This window comes from Protomyctophum bolini, assembly GCF_963924005.1.
Source record: "Protomyctophum bolini genome assembly, chromosome: 6".
Taxonomy (NCBI): Eukaryota; Metazoa; Chordata; class Actinopteri; order Myctophiformes; family Myctophidae; genus Protomyctophum; species Protomyctophum bolini.
The window spans coordinates 6,819,098-6,838,747 of NC_137867.1; the positions used below are offsets into that span (position 1 = coordinate 6,819,098).

Below are 19,650 nucleotides of genomic sequence, written 5' to 3' on the forward strand. Positions count from 1 at the left end.
CCAAATACATAATATTAGGCTAATGTGGGGGTCCTTGACATGAAAAAGAAAGAGGAAGGCCTAAACAAAGAAAATGTCGTTTTGTGTGGACACTTTTCTCCCATGGAAGGACTGGCCTTGCTTTCTATTAGAGATCATTGCTGCCATCTACTGGTATAACCATGTAGTTACAACTTAGACTGCATTTTCACAGTAGTAATACTAATGGTCTTATATTCAGGTCCGTTCTTTATGCAATTCATAATCTATGTCTATCTTTTATAGATAAGCTATGGAGTGGAGGCTAAAACTATTCATATTTTATATCAATGGTGTTTTCTACTACGCAGTAGCGGGGATTGAACCCGGGGCTCCCACTCGCCAGTCCAACACACAACCTACCGTGCCAATAGGGCTGAGCCCGTTTGGCAACAAGGGCTATTGTGGACTGGGTCTTGGCTGAGGAAAATATTGCAGTTTTTACTCCAATACATTTATTTGCCAGATTTATTTACTTTTATGGATTTAGATTATTAATATGAAAGCTATTTCAGCAGCCATCCCCATTGATGATGTCATTGGTAGGCAGGTTTCTGAACTGTCCACAGCCCACCAACTAAAAAAAAAAAAAAAAGAATTCTACATTGAATTATGTGTACTCATATCATTCAGTTGTGAAAACAGACACTAGGAAAAGAGTATATGCTATTTATTTATTTATTGATTGAATACTTTTTAACAGGCTTTGGGCCAAGAAGACCTAGGCTTGTTTCCATGGTGGTCCTCTGTATAATATCTAAATCGGTCAGAATCGGAAGATATGACCCTGCAAATAATCAGAGATCGGTCATCATTTCATAATGGTGCACCCCTAGTCTCACACTGTGAGTGTCAGGGGGTGACAAAAACATACAGCGCCATAACAATCTAGCATTACCCAGAAGACCAATAGGGTGCCATGAAAAAACATGTAACATTACCCAGAATGCAGTGCAGGGGGTGTTGAAACCTAGGGTGCGTTCGGAAATTGTGCCCTGAACGCACCGGTGTGCTCTCTTGTCGTTCGTTTATTCAGTGCACTCGGTGCGTTGTCGTTCAAAAATCCCAGTGCGCTGCGCACCGGGTGTGCCGAGTGCCCGCACTGAGCGACCCTAACCCTGAAGCTGGGGTCGTCCACTGAGCGACCCTACCCTAAAGCTGGGGTCGTCCACTGAGAGACCCTACCCTGAAGCTGGGGTCGTCCACTGAGAGACCCTACCCTGAAGCTGGGGTCGTCCACTGAGAGACCCTACCCTGAAGCTGGGGTAGTCCACTGAGAGACCCTACCCTGAAGCTGGGGTCGTCCACTGAGCGACCCTACCCTGAAGCTACACACTAAGAGGACTTTGAGAGCGGTTTTGAAGGAGTCAAGGGATTTGCATGTCTTAATGACTGTTGGTAGGGCGTATGTAGTCCAAACATGACTAATTAACCCATGAATTGAACAACACAGATCGAAACACAACACATCCATAAGTAAATATGATTTGTTCATATCGTTACACAATGCACACCATTAACTTCTAGTCTATTCCAAGTCCAGTCCTGTAAAATCACTTTATTTGGCATTATTGTGAGTTACAGTTTGTGTGAAATGTCACAAATCAAACATCCATGAATGCATCCGACAGTGATATTTAATAATGATCTACATTACATTACATTTACATACATGTATCTGTACAGCACTTTTCATGACATGAAGTTCAGCTCAAAGAGCTTTACAGAGCAATAAAAATCACACCTGTGTGAAGTGAGGGGCGCTCTCGTCGTCATACTGTACACCATCTCATTCCGGCCATTCACAATGTGCGTGCGTCCCCCCCCACCCAAATCCCATGAATGACAAAGGCTGAGACACAGGCAATATGGACACGACGGCGAAAGGGGACATCTGGTGGCCACGCAGGGAAGCACAGCACTCCTGGTCCATCAACAGCATCACTTACTTCCTAACAGGAGAAGAAGAACAACACCGCTGCTGTGAATAACCATATCTGTGCAGAAACACACATTCAGATTTTACGGGGGCCAGTTTCAAATTGCAGCCGTCGGTAGGTGCCCTTTGAGGGCAGTTTTGAAGGAGTCAAGGGATTTGCATGTCTTAATGACCGTTGGTAGGGCGTCCCACATTTTGGTGGCATAGGAGCGAAAATAATTGTGCCGAATCTGGGTTGCACATGGTTTGTTGAACTCCCTCTGGTGTTGTGGGTGTGGACTTCATTGACATTAAGGAAGTATTTAGACAGGTACGTGAGTATCTTAGTGAAGTATTTAGACAGGTACATGGGTATCTTAGTGAAGTATTTAGACAGGTACATGGGTATCTTAGTGAAATATTTAGACAGGTACATGGGTATCTTAGTGAAGTATTTAGACGGGTACATGGGTATCTTAGTGAAGTATTTAGACAGGTACATGGGTATCTTAGTGAAGTATTTAGACAGGTACATGGGTATCTTAGTGAAGTATTTAGACAGGTACATGGGTATCTTAGTGAAGTTTTTAGACAGGTACATGGGTATCTTAGTGAAGTATTTAGACAGGTACATGGGTATCTTAGTGAAGTTTTTAGACAGGTACATGGGTATCTTAGTGAAGTATTTAGACAGGTACATGGGTATCTTAGTCCATTGCAAGATGTTGTACTATGTCATCAACCCAAAGCCATTCCAGCCTGTCAAAGTGGGCAGGGGTGAGGTGGGTTCGGGTAGTGAGGCCAAGTAGTAGCCTGACCAGTTTGTTTTGGGAAGTCTGGAGCCTTGTTTTAAGGGCTGATCGTACATTAATAAATATGTACAGGTTCACAAAGGTTCTCATCAATCTGTAGATTACATTACATTGTAATGAAAGTGTGGGGCTCTTGGGAATCAAGAGGATGAATTATAATGATTCAAATAACACGGCCCGAAAAGCTCCATTCTCTTGTAACTTGTAACTTCTCTAAAAACAATTTAACCCATTTAGGCCTGACGTCGAAATTTATAAAAGGTCTTCTAAATTCTGACAGTTTTCTGAAATACCTATAATGTTTCTGTATCAGTGGTGCTCAATATTTCATGTCAAGGACCCCAACAATTATATGTAATTGGCCATCGACCCCCATCTGAAAATAATATGTTGTTCCAGGGACCTCCCCAGAAGTTAAAATGTTCACTCTGTAATAATATATATTCAAAGATTCGAGGCACATTCTCACGATTTTTCAAAAAAGACCTACAAGTTCGTAGCTTGTAGATCTGCCATTTTTCAACAGCTAAAGTATACAGTAACATAATGCTTTAAAACACCACAAGGGGTTCCCGCCCCCGCCACAACATGGGTTAACTAAATGCAAATGACTTACAGATCTTCAAGGAGAGAAGGCTCGTATTCCTGGAGAGCTTTGTGCAAAGTGTCTCTGCCTCTGCTGGAGGTCAGGAGAGCATAGATTGCCCTCATCATGCCCTGAGTGTTGGGCTTGGACTCCACATTGCTGTAGCCCTCATTGTTTATGATGTCCTTCTCAAAGAGTACATCTAGGATGGGACCCACGTTCCTCACCTTGTCAACCAGGAAACGCCGATGTTGGTCCACAAAGTGTTTCGCTGAAGTTAAGGAGGATTGAACGTTGAGTTGTTGGTTTTCATTTGACATTGTTTTAAAATGGAAAGTGCCATGTAGGAGCTAACAATTCTTATTCTAAAAATTGCAATAAAGTGATACAGTTTGTGCTGGTAGTGTATATATATATATATATATATATATATATATATATATACACACACACACACACACACACACACACACACACAGTGTGTGTGCGTTATAGATATCGTTATAGATCGTTGCTGCAGAAATCTCTTATCTCCTTATTTAAACGTGTTTGTTCATGAATGAACGTCCAACTTGACCTCACTACAGCGTCACGCTAAAACATCCAAAGTAACAACAGATCTACAAGCTAGAGACTCACCTGGTATGGAAGTAACAACAGATCTACAAGCTAGAGACTCACCTGGTATGGAAGTAACAACAGATCTACAAGCTAGAGACTCACCTGGTATGGAAGTAACAACAGATCTACAAGCTAGAGACTCACCTGGTATGGAAGCAGCCGCTCCTGTAGATTGTGCTGCAAGAAATAAAAGTGTTCAAATTATGAACAGAAAGGAAGCATCGAGGCCCATCTCACCACGGTGAAATAGCACGGACTGTTTAAGTCCCTACATAAACCCCCACAATCCCTACATGTTACACTACTAAGTCCCTACATAAACCCCCACAATCCCTACATGTTACACTACTAAGTCCCTACATAAACCCCCACAATCCCTACATGTTACACTACTACTGTTTAAGTCCCTAAATAAACCCCCACAATCCCTACATGTTACACTACTACTGTTTAAGTCCCTACATAAACCCCCACAATCCCTACATGTTACACTACTACTGTTTTATACATAAACCCCCACAATCCCTACATGTTACACTACTACTGTTTTGACCGCGACAGATTGCTATTTCACCGCGTGAGGGAGAGTGAGATCGGGTGTTTTCTAGGTGTGTATATTTGAATTGCCAATCTGTGCCATTTCACCGTATTTGGGTGAGAGGGTGTCTTCTGCTGCGAGACTCGCTGTGCGCTGAACGCGTTGGCTCTGTTGTATTCTCACAGCAGGAGCTGAAAAGTCAACGCAGCTTTCCCACGCACAGACAGAGGTGTCGCAGTCCCTTAGAAGCAGCTCGACCATCTTCATCCTTTTCTTTAAAGTCACTTGAAACGTGGAGATGTAATTGTGATAGCACGATTCGTCGACTTCAAAGCCTGCTCTGTGTGGTTCAATGACGACGGCATCATCCCGATGCGAGGTGGAGAGGGTATATTTCTTCTTTGGGATTAGTTCGCAGGGAGGCTTTTCGATGTAACTCTCTTCTCCGTGCATCTCCTTCCTTTCCTTCTTCACGTCACTCAGCACCACATTGCTGGGTAGCAGCAGTACATTCAGCGTTGACATGGGGTCATCATCATGCTCAATCGGTGGCATATAAAACAGTGACACCAGTGCCCGGATAGGCCTGGGCCCGAACAGCTTCTCCATGATGAGACCAAATAAAGACAACCCGGTTACATCTATGATAACATGAGTTTCTGTGACCACACAGGGTTTGATCAGCTCAACGCCGTCATCATCCACCACGTGGACAACAGACAAGGACTTGCCTCTACCCGTGGAGAGGATCTCACAGTGTGGAAATTGCAACTGACACACGGACCCCTGAGGACCTTTGATGTCAAACAGTGGTCCCGCGGGCCTCTTGCTCAGCTGGGACAGAAGGCCCCGGTGCCACGGGACTGTCCCGTAAGTCACCTCTCCCTCTGTCTCCATCTTCAACCCCAGGCCGGTCACGCTGCATTGGAACAGTCCAGCGTGGGTGCAGTGGAACCTGTAGCGTTCCTTGTTTTCCACAAGAACGATGTCGGGTGTAAATGTCTGTGTATTGTCCAGTAGTAGTGTGACATCGTTTACACTGCGGGAGCGCTTTGCTCTGAAAGCCGTCTTGTTCTCTAGACGTGGGATTTGGCTCAGTGACGGTAAGCTGTGAGAACCAGGCAGGGAGACGGATTCTTCTATCCTCAAACCACTGGAGCGTGAAATAAGCTCAGTTTCATCTTGGATGTCCAGATAGGACAGTGAATCTGTAACAGCATGAACTTCCAGAGAGGACAGTGACTCTGTAACAGCATGAACTTCCAGAGAGGACAGTGACTCTGTAACAGCATGAACTTCCAGAGAGGACAGTGACTCTGTAACAGCATGAATTTCCAGAGAGGACAGTGACTCTGTAACAGGACATTCTTCCATCTCGCCATGCAAAGGCATCGTACCCTACAGAGAATATAGAGAAAGGGAAAATAAAATCAGTAATTAGACAAAGATGAACCCAAGACTTTTCCACAGCGTCAGCTCATACAGATGTAATATCCTTGCTAACTGACTGCTGGCTGAGTCCTGACTCTTTGGCCGATGTTATAACATGCGTTGCCAGTAGAGTTGTCAATTTCTGCCCGAACCCGACCCAACCCGACGTTTTTGGGCAGGGCCTAGCCTAAAATGGCTCTGAACGACACAACAAAGCAGACAGGAAACGATCAGTGTCTTTCCTTCAGTCACTGTGATTATTGTGCAGAGCAGATGGTTCTGTCCTCACTATGTCCATGTTGGAATGATGGAGTCTAGAGGGTTCTGTCCTCACTGTGTCCATGTTGGAATGATGGAGTCTAGAGGGTTCTGTCCTCACTGTGTCCATGTTGGAATGATGGAGTCTAGAGGGGTCGGTACTCACTATGTCCATGTTGGAATGATGGAGTCTAGAGGGTTCTGTACTCACTATGTCCATGTTGGAATGATGGAGTCTAGAGGGTTCTGTCCTCACGATGTCCATGTTGGAATGATGGAGTCTAGAGGGTTCTGTCCTCACTATGTCCATGTTGGAATGATGGAGTCTAGAGGGTTCTGTCCTCACTGTGTCCATGTTGGAATGATGGAGTCTAGAGGGTTCTGTACTCACTATGTCCATGTTGGAATGATGGAGTCTAGAGGGTTCTGTACTCACTGTGTCCATGTTGGAATGATGGAGTCTAGAGGGTTCTGTCCTCACTGTGTCCATGTTGGAATGATGGAGTCTAGAGACACGCGCACACGCACACACACACACACAACACACACACACACACACACACACACACACACACACACACACACACACACACACACACACACACACACACACACAATCAATAAAATTATAGATTCCAATGTTAACTTTGAGTGACATAATGCTGTGTGTGTGTGTGTGGGGGGGGGGGGGACATATTATGATTACTTTGGGGGTCCTCAATTCAAATATGACTATTTTGGGGGTCCCCAGTTCAAATATGATTATTTTGGGTACAAAGGGAGTCTACCAACGCGCCTCAAGCCTAAAACGGCTGATCCGGTGCTTCACAGGTGCAGGGACATCAAAGTTGCAAAAGGAGAGGAGACTGGAGCAACACGGACATTTGGAGCCTTTTATTAAGGTGCTGAGGGCTAGATTTTGAAGGTGCGTTTTACCTATTACAGTAATATGAGCTGGGGGCGTGAGGTATGTCATATTGCAATTTTAAGCATGTTAAGAAGCGCTTTCGACACCCCGTGGAGTGCGCAAAACGGCCTTGAATTAGTCATGGGAGTGTTTAAGGCGTGTTTGAGAGTTACCCAATCAACATGTCCGTACTATTTTCTTTACCAGTCAGCTGATGTCACATACGGAATGCGCACTTTGGGGATCGTTATTATTACATTTCTTCAGGCTGGCACCATAGAAGACATGACATATGACTTTGTCACATTTGGGTTAATTATTCCTATTGCACTGCATGCTGTCACCTTTATGCCTCAAAATAAGTTGTTTCTATTGAGAAACACCAGTAAAATTATATTTTAATTTAAATTATAATTGTATTATATTTGAAATGAGTAATGAGTTGAATGCGTGGTGCGTATGCCCGTGATGGTATGGTCTTCGCTCGTAGCATTTTATTGAAGAAGACTTGGATCGAGTGTGATACAGCGTATGAAAGCAAACCTCTCAAGGATTATGGAGATGTTTTTATTTATTTTTAAGGTTGAGAAATGAAATAATTATGGTCGTTTCTAATCTCAACCTTTCAAAAAGAATGGATGCGTCTTTTGCTGGCTGTTGCCATGTCTCATAGAAACAAGTAAATAGGTCTATAAAAATAATCCCAAAATAAGCGCATATAACAGGGGTCTGTAACCTATTTTAAATGAAGTGCCATGTTTTTATTTTCTAGATAGTGAGTCTGCTATATCCAGATTAATTTTAATGACACCACATTAAAATAAAAAACATATTTTGATTGTCCACAAATATAAAGTCCTTCCATCTTTTTAAATATTTTCTTGCACATTGTTATAATGATCATTATATATCCGCCTGCAGTCAGAGTTCATAGTTTTAATGAATGAATGTGATTCATTGTGAGCTGGTAGATCTGCTATTTTCAAAAGTAACATTTTAATTACATTTTTGTATTAGCCGTCCTTAAGTTGGGCAAATGCATTAATCTGGGGATCCTTGACATGGGAATGTGCTGTGTGAGGATCACTGGTTTAAACAACATTAGGAGAAACCTTTAGAAACAAGAAAAGCAACCACAACTACCAATATTTACAAGCAACTTTACAGAAAAAGAAGCCGCTTATAATAAACAGACTTGGCAACACTCCAGCAGCGTCCCAGAGCCGCTCAAGTGTAAAATCAAACAGTGCTTTAAATTCTTTTTGCGTTTATGAGGTGCCTAGACCCACGTCTAATCGTTATGCGCAGGTCAAGGGGCTTAATAGCAAATTGCGCAAAGCGAAAATAATTAACATATGGACACTCCCACAATGCTAAAATATTCAGCAACGTCGTATTCCATATGTGTGTGCGTTCAACACGGGACGATAAGGCTTTCATAATACGATTGTGCGCAGAGCGAGGCCAATTTATGTATTACCACATGGTAAAACGCACCTTCAAAATCCAGCCCTGAGTATACAAAACGACTAACGTTTTGACCTTGCGGTCTTCATCAGAGTCAGGTACTCTCATGAAGACCGCAAGGTCGAAACGTTAGTCGTTTTGTATACTCAGCACCTTAATAAAAGGCTCCAAATGTCCGTGTTGCTCCAGTCTCCTCTCCTTTTGCATGATTATTTTGGGGTTCCTCAATTCAAATATGATTATTTTGGGTTTCCTCAATTAAATTCATTAATAAATATGTACAGGTTCACAAAGGTTCTCATTAATCTGTAGATTAACATTGGAGGATGAATTATAGTGATTCAAATGGCCCGGAAAGCTCCATTCTCTTGTAACTTGTTAAAAAAATTAACCCATTTAGGCCTGACGTCGAAATGTATAAAATGTCTTCTAAATTCTGACAGTTTTCTGAAATACCTATATGTTTCTGTATCAGTGGTGCTCAATATTTCATGTCAAGGACCCCAACAATTATATGTAATTGGCCGCCGACCCCCATCTGAAAATAATATGTTGTTCCAGCTCGTGCTCTGTACATCCGATAGCGTTATTATTAACTCATTCTGACTTGAGATCAGATTCTAAAAATGTCTTCTATATCCTGACAGTTTTCCATTCTGACCTGAGATCAGATTAAAAAAATGTCTTCTATATCCTGACAGTTTTCCATTCTGACCTGAGATCAGATTCTAAAAATGTCTTCTATATCCTGACAGTTTTCCATTCTGACCTGAGATCAGATTCTAAAAATGTCTTCTATATCCTGACAGTTTTCCATTCTGACCTGAGATCAGATTCTAAAAATGTCTTCTATGTCAGTTGCTCTTCGCTCTTTCAAAAATAGCAGACCTACAAGCTCGTAGCGCGCCACTCGGTGGTGCGCTATGAGCTTGTAGGTCTGCTATTTTTCAATAGCTAAAGCACGACATGATGCACCAAAAACACCAAAATGGGTTCCCGCCCAAAATGGGTTAAAGTAAGTGCGTATGATAGCATACATTCAAATATGATTATTATGGCAGGTCCTCAGTTCAAATATGATTATTTTGGGGGTCCTCAGTTCAAATATGATTATTTTGGGGGTCCTCAGTTCAAATATGATTATTTTGGGGGTCCTCAGTTCAAATATGATTATTTTGGGGGTCCTCAGTTGAAATTAAATCACACTGTGGAGACTTTAAGACATTCTGCCCCCTGGTGGTTGGACTCTAACACTTCACCCAACAGTGACGATCTTCTTTATTACATTTTAATTGTATTGAGTCTTAATTTAGTCGACTAAGACTAGACTAAGACTAAATAATGTACAAATGACTGAAATAGGACTACAATTAAATGTGTGTCCATTATACTTACTGCTCACACAGACACGCTGAGGAGGAGCAGAGGGAGGACCAGAACCAGAACCCAGCATAGAGAGGTCCAGTGGACCTGGTCTGGAATTACGTGTGTGTGTGTGTGTGTGTGTGTGTGTGTGTCGTGTGTGTGTGTGTGTGTGTGTGTGTGTGTGTGTGTGTGTGTGTGTGTGTGTGTGTGTGTGTGTGTGTGTGTGTGGACATGTTACGTGTGTGTGTGTGTGTGTGTGTGTGTGTGTGTGGACATGTTACGCGTGTGTGTGTGTGTGTGTGTGTGTGTGTGTGTGTGTGTGTGTGTGTGTGTGTGTGTGGACGTGGTCTGGAATTAAATGTGTGTGTGTCCATTATACTTACTGCTCACACAGACACGCTGAGGAGGAGGAGGAGAGGGAAGTCCATAACCAGAACCCAGCATAGAGAGGTCCAGTGGACCTGGTCTGGAAGGTGTACAGGTGTCTCAGTGAGTCAGAGCACACTGTGTAGAAGGACAGAGTCCCAGCGGGACGGTCCACATACACCGATACTCTGTTGGAGCCTCTAGAGGGACTGACAGGGAGGTCAGTCAGCTGTCCGTTGTGGTAGACAGAGTAACTGGAACCATATTCACCATTACAGATCAGACGCCAGGATTGATCATTCCCTCCAAACAAACAGTCAGCACCATCTCCTTTCCTGCCGATTGTTCCGTCAGCCACTGCTATCTGAACCTCTCCACTGCACTCTACCTCCCAGGAACAGCGTCCAGTCACACTCTGTGAACTCAGAACTTGTTCATGGTAATCAAACCTGTCTGGGTGATCAGGAGGACGCTGACCCCCTGACCTCCGTGACCCCAGTGTGACCTTCCTGTTGTCCTCAGACAGAGAGAGGTTACGGTGTGCTGTGTTTGAGTCCAGTGTGAGACGCTGGAAATCTGATGAGAAAACAACACAGTAAACATTATATACATCATTCACTGACTGACACTAGCATGTACGCACACACACACACACACACACACACACACACACACACACACACACATACAAACTCACTGCAGTGTTAACAGTTTTAGTCCCCCCAAAATAATCATATTTTAACTGGGGACCCAACATTGACAAGCACTTGGAGTTGTTGGCATTCCATTTAGTTTGAGGCATTGTGAGCTTGTAGATCTGCTATTTTCACAATATTTTCCACTTTCTTACACTATTTAACCCCCCCCCAATCATCTGGGGACCCCCCCCCCAATCACCTGTCTGTCTCTATGTGTACCTGTCTCTCTGTATACCTGTCTGTCTCTCTGTATACCTGTCTGTCTCTATATGTACCCGTCTGTCTCTCTATGTACCTGTCTGTCTCTATGTGTCTGTCTCTCTGTGTACCTGTCTGTCTCTCTGTGTGCCTGTCTGTCTCTCTGTGTACCTGTCTGTCTCTCTGTGTACCTGTCTGTCTCTCTGTGTACCTGTCTGTCTCTCTGTGTACCCGTCTGTCTCTATGTGTACCTGTCTGTCTCTCTGTGTACCTGTCTGTCTCTCTGTGTACCCGTCTGTCTCTATGTGTACCTGTCTGTCTCTCTGTGTACCTGTCTGTCTCTGTGTGTACCTGTCTGTCTCTCTGTGTACCCGTCTGTCTCTATGTGTACCGGTCTGTCTCTCTGTGTACCTGTCTGTCTCTCTGTGTACCTGTCTGTCTCTGTGTGTACCTGTCTGTCTCTCTGTGTACCCGTCTGTCTCTCTGTGTACCTGTCTGTCTCTCTGTGTACCTGTCTGTCTCTCTGTGTACCTGTCTGTCTCTATATCTCTGTGTACCTGTCTGTCTCTCTGTATACCTGTCTGTCTCTCTGTATACCTGTCTGTCTCTCTGTGTACCCGTCTGTCTCTCTGTGTTACCGTGTACCTGTGTGTCTCTCTGTGTACCGGTCTGTCTCTCTGTGTACCTGTCTGTCTCTCTGTGTACCGGTCTGTCTCTCTGTGTACCTGTCTGTCTCTCTGTGTGCCTGTCTGTATCTCTGTGTACCAGTCTGTCTCTCTGTGTACCTGTCTGTCTCTCTGTGTACCTGTCTGTCTCTCTGTGTACCTGTCTGTCTCTCTGTGTACCGGTCTGTCTCTCTGTGTACCTGTCTGTCTCTCTGTGTACCTGTCTGTATCTCTGTGTACCGGTCTGTCTCTCTGTGTACCTGTCTGTCTCTCTGTGTACCTGTCTGTATCTCTGTGTATCCGTCTGTCTCTCTGTGTTACCGTGTACCTGCCTGTCTCTCTGTGTACCTGTCTGTCTCTCTGTGTTACTGTGTACCTGTCTGTCTCTCTGTGTACATGTCGTCTAACACACGGTAACTAACTATTTTTTCCCCCAAATAATCAAAGTACAGCATAGAGCACAGTACACTACAATACAGTACAGAGCACAGTACACTACAATACAGTACAGAGCACAGTACACTACAATACAGTACAGAGCACAGTGCAGTACAATACAGTACAGAGCACAGTGCAGTACAATACAGTACAGAGCACAGTGCAGTACAATACAGTACAGAGCACAGTGCAGTACAGTAACTATAACAGTAAATGTATAGTTGCACCGCTCAGTTCACATGATTTATATTTCCGGTCGTCTTGTAATTGTTAAATGGAGCGTGGAACCATGCCAATGATCGACACGGGAGATCACCTGTGACTTTCAAACCAAAACGAGATCCACCTGTGATCTGCACACATCACGGCTCTGCACCACCTTTCATGCATGAACTTATGCCAATATAGACGAAATACATGTTGTTTACGACCAGGTTAGTGAATGAGGCCCATTGTTTCTGTCAAACCACATGACATCATCTTGATGTGTTAAGGACCAGGCCAAGAGCAGAGAGTAGAGAGCACAAGAGTTTTCAGGACAACATCAACCAAGTATACAGTGTATAAAATGTTAATGTAGACACAGATACTCACGTTTTGAAATGAGTGTAGAATTAAACCTATCTTCTCCTCCATGTTTCACTCTGTAGGAAGTAGAACAACAATGCATCAATGTCTGACTGTCTAACACGTATCCACTAGCTCACACTAGTGTTTCACTCTGTAGGAAGTAGAACAACAATGCATCAATGTCTGACTGTCTAACACAACGTCTCCACTAGCTGACACTACAGTGTTTCACTCTGTAGGAAGTAGAACAACAATGCATCAATGTCTGACTGTCTAACACAACGTCTCCATTAGCTGACACTACAGTGTTTCACTCCGTATGAAGTAGTAGAACAACAATGCATCAATGTCTAACTGTCTAACACAACGTCTCCACTAGCTGACACTACAGTGTTTCACTCTGTAGGAAGTAGAACAACAATGCATCAATGTCTGACTGTCTAACACAACGTCTCCACTAGCTGACACTACAGTGTTTCACTCTGTAGGAAGTAGAACAACAATGCATCAATGTCTAACTGTCTAACACAACGTCTCCACTAGCTGACACTACAGTGTTTCTCCTGTCATTATCTTGGCCCTGCAGCTCATCCAGACATACTCACTGCTGCCCAGTTTGGATCTCATCACCTTCTCAGACTCCACCTATCCACCTACCCCTATAGCACTCCACTGTCCTTTTATACCTTCGTGATGCACATTATATTGTTGTTTAGACAGATGTTCATTGTTTACGTCTGCTATCCTAGAGTTTCTTTGAGGCACTGCATTGTGTTGTTGTTCTTCTCATGATTTGTGACTTTGGGCTGTATCGTATCCCATGCCTTACCCGCAAGCATTAAACACTTTAAGTGAATTACTCATTTAGGAGCTTCCACTATGCGTAAATGTTATCTTGTGGCCACACAACCCACTATACATGTTTGTGGCTGGAGGTGTGTCTGTACGCGTGTTGATACGCTTTCCCTATATTTGCTATCTTATGCACACAGGTTTAGGACAACGGAAATCGTGTCTTCAAACCACCCGTAATGTGAACACACACAACAACCCTCTGTATCTAATTTAAATGTATTCCAAGGCAGCACGCATTGCTCTTCCATAAGGTTCACTCCAGGTATAATGGATTATGGTACCTGGCACACTGATTGGTTTAAGTTGCGTAACGCCCAAACCACACCTATGCATAATGTAACGGGTAGCGGAGGTGTTTTAAGGATTTAGACATTCATAAGATAGCTAATTTAATGGGGGAACGCCTCTTACACAATGCTAAATCCCCAAATTACGGAGAAAGTGCCCCTGACGCAAGATAGGTCCCTTTGTGTCAGAGATATAACTGTTAAGGGAAACACTGCACTGTCCAACATGGACACAGCCCAAGTCTACTCACTTGCAGTTGTCCAGAACTGAATCATTCACCATGTTGAGGCTCAGGTCCAACTCTCTTAGGGAGGGATTAGAGTTTACAGCTGAGGCCAGAGCTTCACAGCATCTCTCTGACAGGCCGCAGTGAGCCAGTCTGAAACACCAGATTAAAACATACATAAATAAATTAATGAATTCATTAATAAATGTTTAATTCGCCGTTTTTTTATAATTATAAAATATCGGATTTGTCGTGGACATATTATTAAGAAACTTGATAACTGTGGCGTAGCTACAGCGGGTCGCAAGACAAAAATAGCAGATCTACAAACTCCTCAACGCGTTGTGAGAAACGCTGTTATATGATGAAGTAGCCGATACCTTCGCCTTAAAGAGATTTTACACTTTGAAACATGCTTGGGGTAATCTTAACGTCTACTCAGACACATAGGCTTGGGTTTGGCATGATATCAAGCTTATTAATACATTCTTACCACAGCATTCATATTATATTAACATAATACAGTACACAATAAAACAGTGATAATTGTCTTTGTCTCTAATATGTCAACAAAATGAAACCATACTTTTGAACCTGGCTTTATCTTATCTTCAGATTTATAGTCCCGGAATGTATGCAAATTAGCACATAGAATGCCTAATTTGCATGTTTAAACATATCATTTCAGAAAACTTGTAATACAAAAGATGTTAGTCTTAATATAATTAATCAACTGCAGAAGTTTCATTGTGATAGCTATTAGTTAACTTTTTCCCCCTATTCACCTACCATGTCTCACCATCAAGCTTATGAATACATTCAGCATTCATATTATATTCATATAATACAGTACATAATAAAACAGAAGTGATCATAATAAAAGTGGTAAATGTATCTTACTTTAGAACTTCCAGTCTACAGTGTGGGCTCTTCAGTGAAGCACAGAGCAGCTCCACTAGTCCTGAGTCCCGCAGGTCGTTTTCACTGAGGTCCAGTTCTCTCAAATGGGAAGGATTAGAGCTGAGAGCTGAAGACACAACAGCTTCAACACATGTCTTTCTGAGTTTACAGCCAGCAAGTCTGTAAATGCAGGTTAAATAAGAGATTATCAATACAAAATGAATGATACCTATAGTTCACTGTCATGGAAGTCAACTGGAACAAATCTAGTTATCTAGTATTTAGGAGTGTGGAATAGACAACACCATGACAGCACAGAATGACAGGAAGATAACAATTTAGATATCAAAGACTATGAAGACTGAATGTTAGTTTGATTTCCCCCAATATTATGAAAAAGAAGATCATAACCTCTCAGATGTTATTTTTTTTAGCGGCCAACTAAGAACATAAGTGACGGGTTGGAAGAAGCATTTAAGGCGAGACATGGCAAGTGAATTCATGATTTTTCAATTTTGTGCTATTTTGCTTCCTAAACATGTTTTCTTTCAAACTAAAGCAAAATAAACGTTCAAAATACAGATTTAGATTTTAGTAGTTTATTTTAGCCAATGACAGCTCGTTTTGCTGGGTGAAAATCCACCCTCTCTATTTTCATGATTGGTTGTTGGTACAAAGGAAGTGACCATATTTGGATCCAACCACAGTCAGCTCGAGGTCCAGACCTTTCTAATGATATATGGCATAATACGTTGATGCCAAGGTTTGGATGAGATATTTTGTCTCATAATAGTGGCTTCAAATAAAACGTTTTGGAATTTTACAATACAAATCTTTAAAGGCCGTTTTCTGAAAATGAGTTTTCCTCATACCTGGGACAAATAATCTCCATTTCAGTTGCACTCACATACACCTACACAGTCACATGCACACAACTTTACAGTCTTATTCATAACTATATTCTGCAGGAACTTACAGAAGGGTCCGTTGATTTATCATTCACAGCCTGATTTACATCACATTATATTCGTAAAACATGGCAAAAAAAAGTTTTTTTTATGCCTGTTGACACTATTTTTTGATTTGTGGAGTGATAATTAGAGATATCGAAAATCCCCTAATTGTCTTTGTCTCTAATATGTCAACAAAATTAAACCATACTTTTGAACCTGGCTTTATCCGATCTTCAGATTTATCGTCCCGGAATGTATGCAAATTAGTGCATATAATGCCTAATTTGCATATTTAAACATATCATTTCAGTAATACAAAAAATCTTAGTCTTAATATAATTAATCAACTGGAGAAGTTTCATTGTGATAGCTATTAGTTAACTTTTTTCTCCTATTCGCCTACCATGTCTCACCATCAAGCTTATTTTGACCCGAGATCAGATTGTAAAAATGTCTTCTACATCCCGACAGCTTTCTGAAAAAGCTATGTTTCTATGTCAGTCGTTCTTCGATTTTTCAAAAATAGCAGACCTACAAGCTCGTAGCGCGACACTCGGTGGCGCGCTACGAGCTTGTAGATCTGCTATTTTTCAATAGCTAAAGCATAACATAATGCTAACACCAAAAAGGGTTCCCGCCCAAAATGGGTTAATACATTCTCACCACAGCATTCATATTATATTCACATAATACAGTACATAATAAAACAGAAGTGATCATAATAAAAGTGGTAAATGTATCTTACTTTAGAACTTCCAGTCTACAGTGTGGGCTCTTCAGTGAAGCACAGAGCGGCTCCACTAGTCGTGAGTTCTGCAGGTCGTTTTCACTGAGATCCAGTTCTCTCAAATGGGAAGGATTAGAGCTGAGAGCTGAAGACACAGCTTCAACACCTGTGTCACTGAGATCACAGCCAACAAGTCTGTAAATGCAGATTAAATAAGAGATTATCAATACAAATGATACCTAGTTCACTGTCATGGAAGTTGACTAAAACATCTCCTATCTAGTTATCCAGACATAAACAGTATTGTGGAATAGACCAGGGGTTCTCAACCTTTTTGGCCGGGGATCCCCAGGGATGCTTTGGCCACTTTTATCCAAAGCACATTTCTGTTTAAATTGAGGCGGACGTGAGGCAGACTTTCACTTCTGGTTCATTTCTGGTTTTATCTGTTGCCTAGCAACCTAGCATCATTCATACAGTACGTTGATGAAGAGCGCCATCTATACTAATCCACTGAAAAGACCATAAGACACTACTGCGTGCTTGGCAGTCAAGCCATGGATTCGATGCGACGTAACATGACGTGATTGGCAGTCAAGTCAATGTGTTGACTACTAACCGAGCCTTTCTGCAGTTCCTCACAGCTGGGACCAGTCTCCTTCGCCCCCCCTTTGATGCGTTGTATTTGTCCAGGTCCAACTCCTCCAAAACCTCCTCTGACATCTGCAGCATGACGGCCAGAGCTGAACACTGGGTCTCAGACAGTTTCTCTGATCTGTTCTCTGACTTCAGGAACTGTTGGATCTCCTGATGTAATGAGTGGTCGTTCATCTCCATCAGACAGTGGAAGATGTTGATACATCTGTCAGGAGAGGCATCAAAATCAGTTAACATCCACTTCAGGGTCCGGATGGCTTGCTGGATCTCCTCTGGACTGTTCTCTGTCTGACCCAGCAGGTCTCCTAACAGACTCTGGTTGGACTCCAGTGAGAGGCCATAAAGGAAGCGGACTAAGAGGTCCAGGTGGCCATTTTTACTCTCCAGGGATTTATTGATAGCAGCTTTCAGGAAGTCTGAGAGGGAGCTGTTACTGTTGTATTTATCTCCCAGGAATGTGTTCAGGACCTCCATGTTCTTCTGTGTGAAACAGTGGAACAGGTAGACTGCAGCCAGAAACTCCTGGATGATCAGATGAACAAAGCTGTAGACCGTTTTCTGGAACAGCACACTCTCTGTTTTGAAGATCTGTGTGCACACTCCTGAGTACAGCGCGGCGTCTTTCACATCAAGACCACACTCTTCCAGGTCTTCTTGGTCGAACACGATGCTACTTTTCTTCAGGTGTTGAAACGCCAGCTTGCCCAGCTTCAGAAGAACATCCCTGTCAGTCTTAGTGAGCTGCTGTTGATTCTCTCTCTTTTTTTTCTTTTTTCTTTTTTCCCCCTCATGAGTCTCGTCATACTTCTGCTTCTTCGTGTTTGTCTGAACCAACAGGAAGTGGCAGCACATTTCAGTCAGGGTCTTGGGCAGCTGTCCTATCGTGGTGTGTGTCCTCAACATGTCCAGCAGAACGGTAGCAATGATCCAACAGAAGAGTGGGATGTAACACATGATGTGGAGGCTCCTCCATGTCTTCAAGTGTGAGAGGACTCTGTCAGCCAGCTTCTCTTCACTGAATCTCTTCCTGAAGTACTTCTCCTTCTGGGGGTCTGTGAACCCTCGCACTTCTGTCACCATGTCAACACATGCAGGAGGGATCCGATTGGCTGCTGCGGGTCTGGTGGTTATCCAGAGGAGGGCCGAGGGGAGCAGATTCCTCTTGATGAGGTTTGTCAACAGAGCATCCACCGATGATGTCACTGTGACATCAGAGATGATTTCATTTTTGTCGAAGTGCAACGGAGACCTGCTTTCATCAAGGCCATCGAGGATGAAGCAAACTTTCCAGGCAGCGAGATGCTCTGCTGTGACCTTCTTTAACGTTGGGTGGAAATCATGGATCAGGTTGAGAAGACTGTACCGCTTATCTCTGACCAAGTTCAGCTCCCGGAATGAAAAGGGAACCAGGAGATCTATATCTTGATTCTCCAAACCTCTTGCCCAGTCCAGAGCAAACTTGCGCGCAGAGAATGTTTTTCCGATGCCAGCGATGCCATTGGTCAGAACTGTTTGGCTGGGTTTCTCTCTGCCAGGGAGGATGATCTTAAAGACTTTACAGCAGTCGATTGCATCGTCATGGAAGGTCTTCATGTTGGAAGTTCTCTCAAGCTGTATCACCTCATGTTGGCTATTAACCCCTTCACTCTGTCCCGCTGAGATGTAGAGCTCTGAGTAGGTGCTGGTGACGGAGTCTCCAGACTCTTCCGTCATGTTTTTTTTCACTCCATCAAGACTGTCCAAACTGACCTTCAAACTGACCTTATAATCATTCAAATCATCTGAAATGAGAAGAACATTTATGTTTTATTATAACTATACACCTTTACGGCACAATTTGTTAAGAACAACAGCCAAAAATAACAACACAATAGGCTTCCAGTTAGGGATGTCAGGGGTTAACCGGCTAACCGTTAAGAAACATCCGGATATTTTTATCAGCTTAAACGGTTAATTTGCATAATAATAAATACGTGTTCTGATCTTAAATCCCTTTATTTTAGATCGTTTTTAGTAATAGTACAACATAAACATTACAGAGACTGTACTTGTCACTGTACAATACTTTAAAACAGTTGTCATGTTGCAAACATGCCTAAAATTGTTCTTATTTGCGCCGCCCAGCTTGTCACACTCCAGGCTGCATGAACAGCGCTTGGGCTCGGTTTTCTGCCCCCTCAATGTCCCA

General features: G+C 42.9%; 1 protein-coding gene across 1 annotated transcript; it reads right to left on the reverse strand.

Annotated features, from left to right (window-relative positions):
• Positions 1-4,559: 4,559 nt before the first annotated feature.
• Positions 4,560-19,175, reverse strand: LOC308316860 (protein NLRC3-like; the record flags this gene model as incomplete). Its single annotated transcript, XM_080765648.1, has 4 exons — positions 4,560-5,601; positions 10,383-10,541; positions 14,250-14,378; positions 17,425-19,175. 4 exons carry the CDS (start codon positions 19,173-19,175, stop codon positions 4,560-4,562), a joined length of 3,081 nt encoding a protein of 1,026 aa, XP_080621774.1.
• Positions 19,176-19,650: the final 475 nt, after the last annotated feature.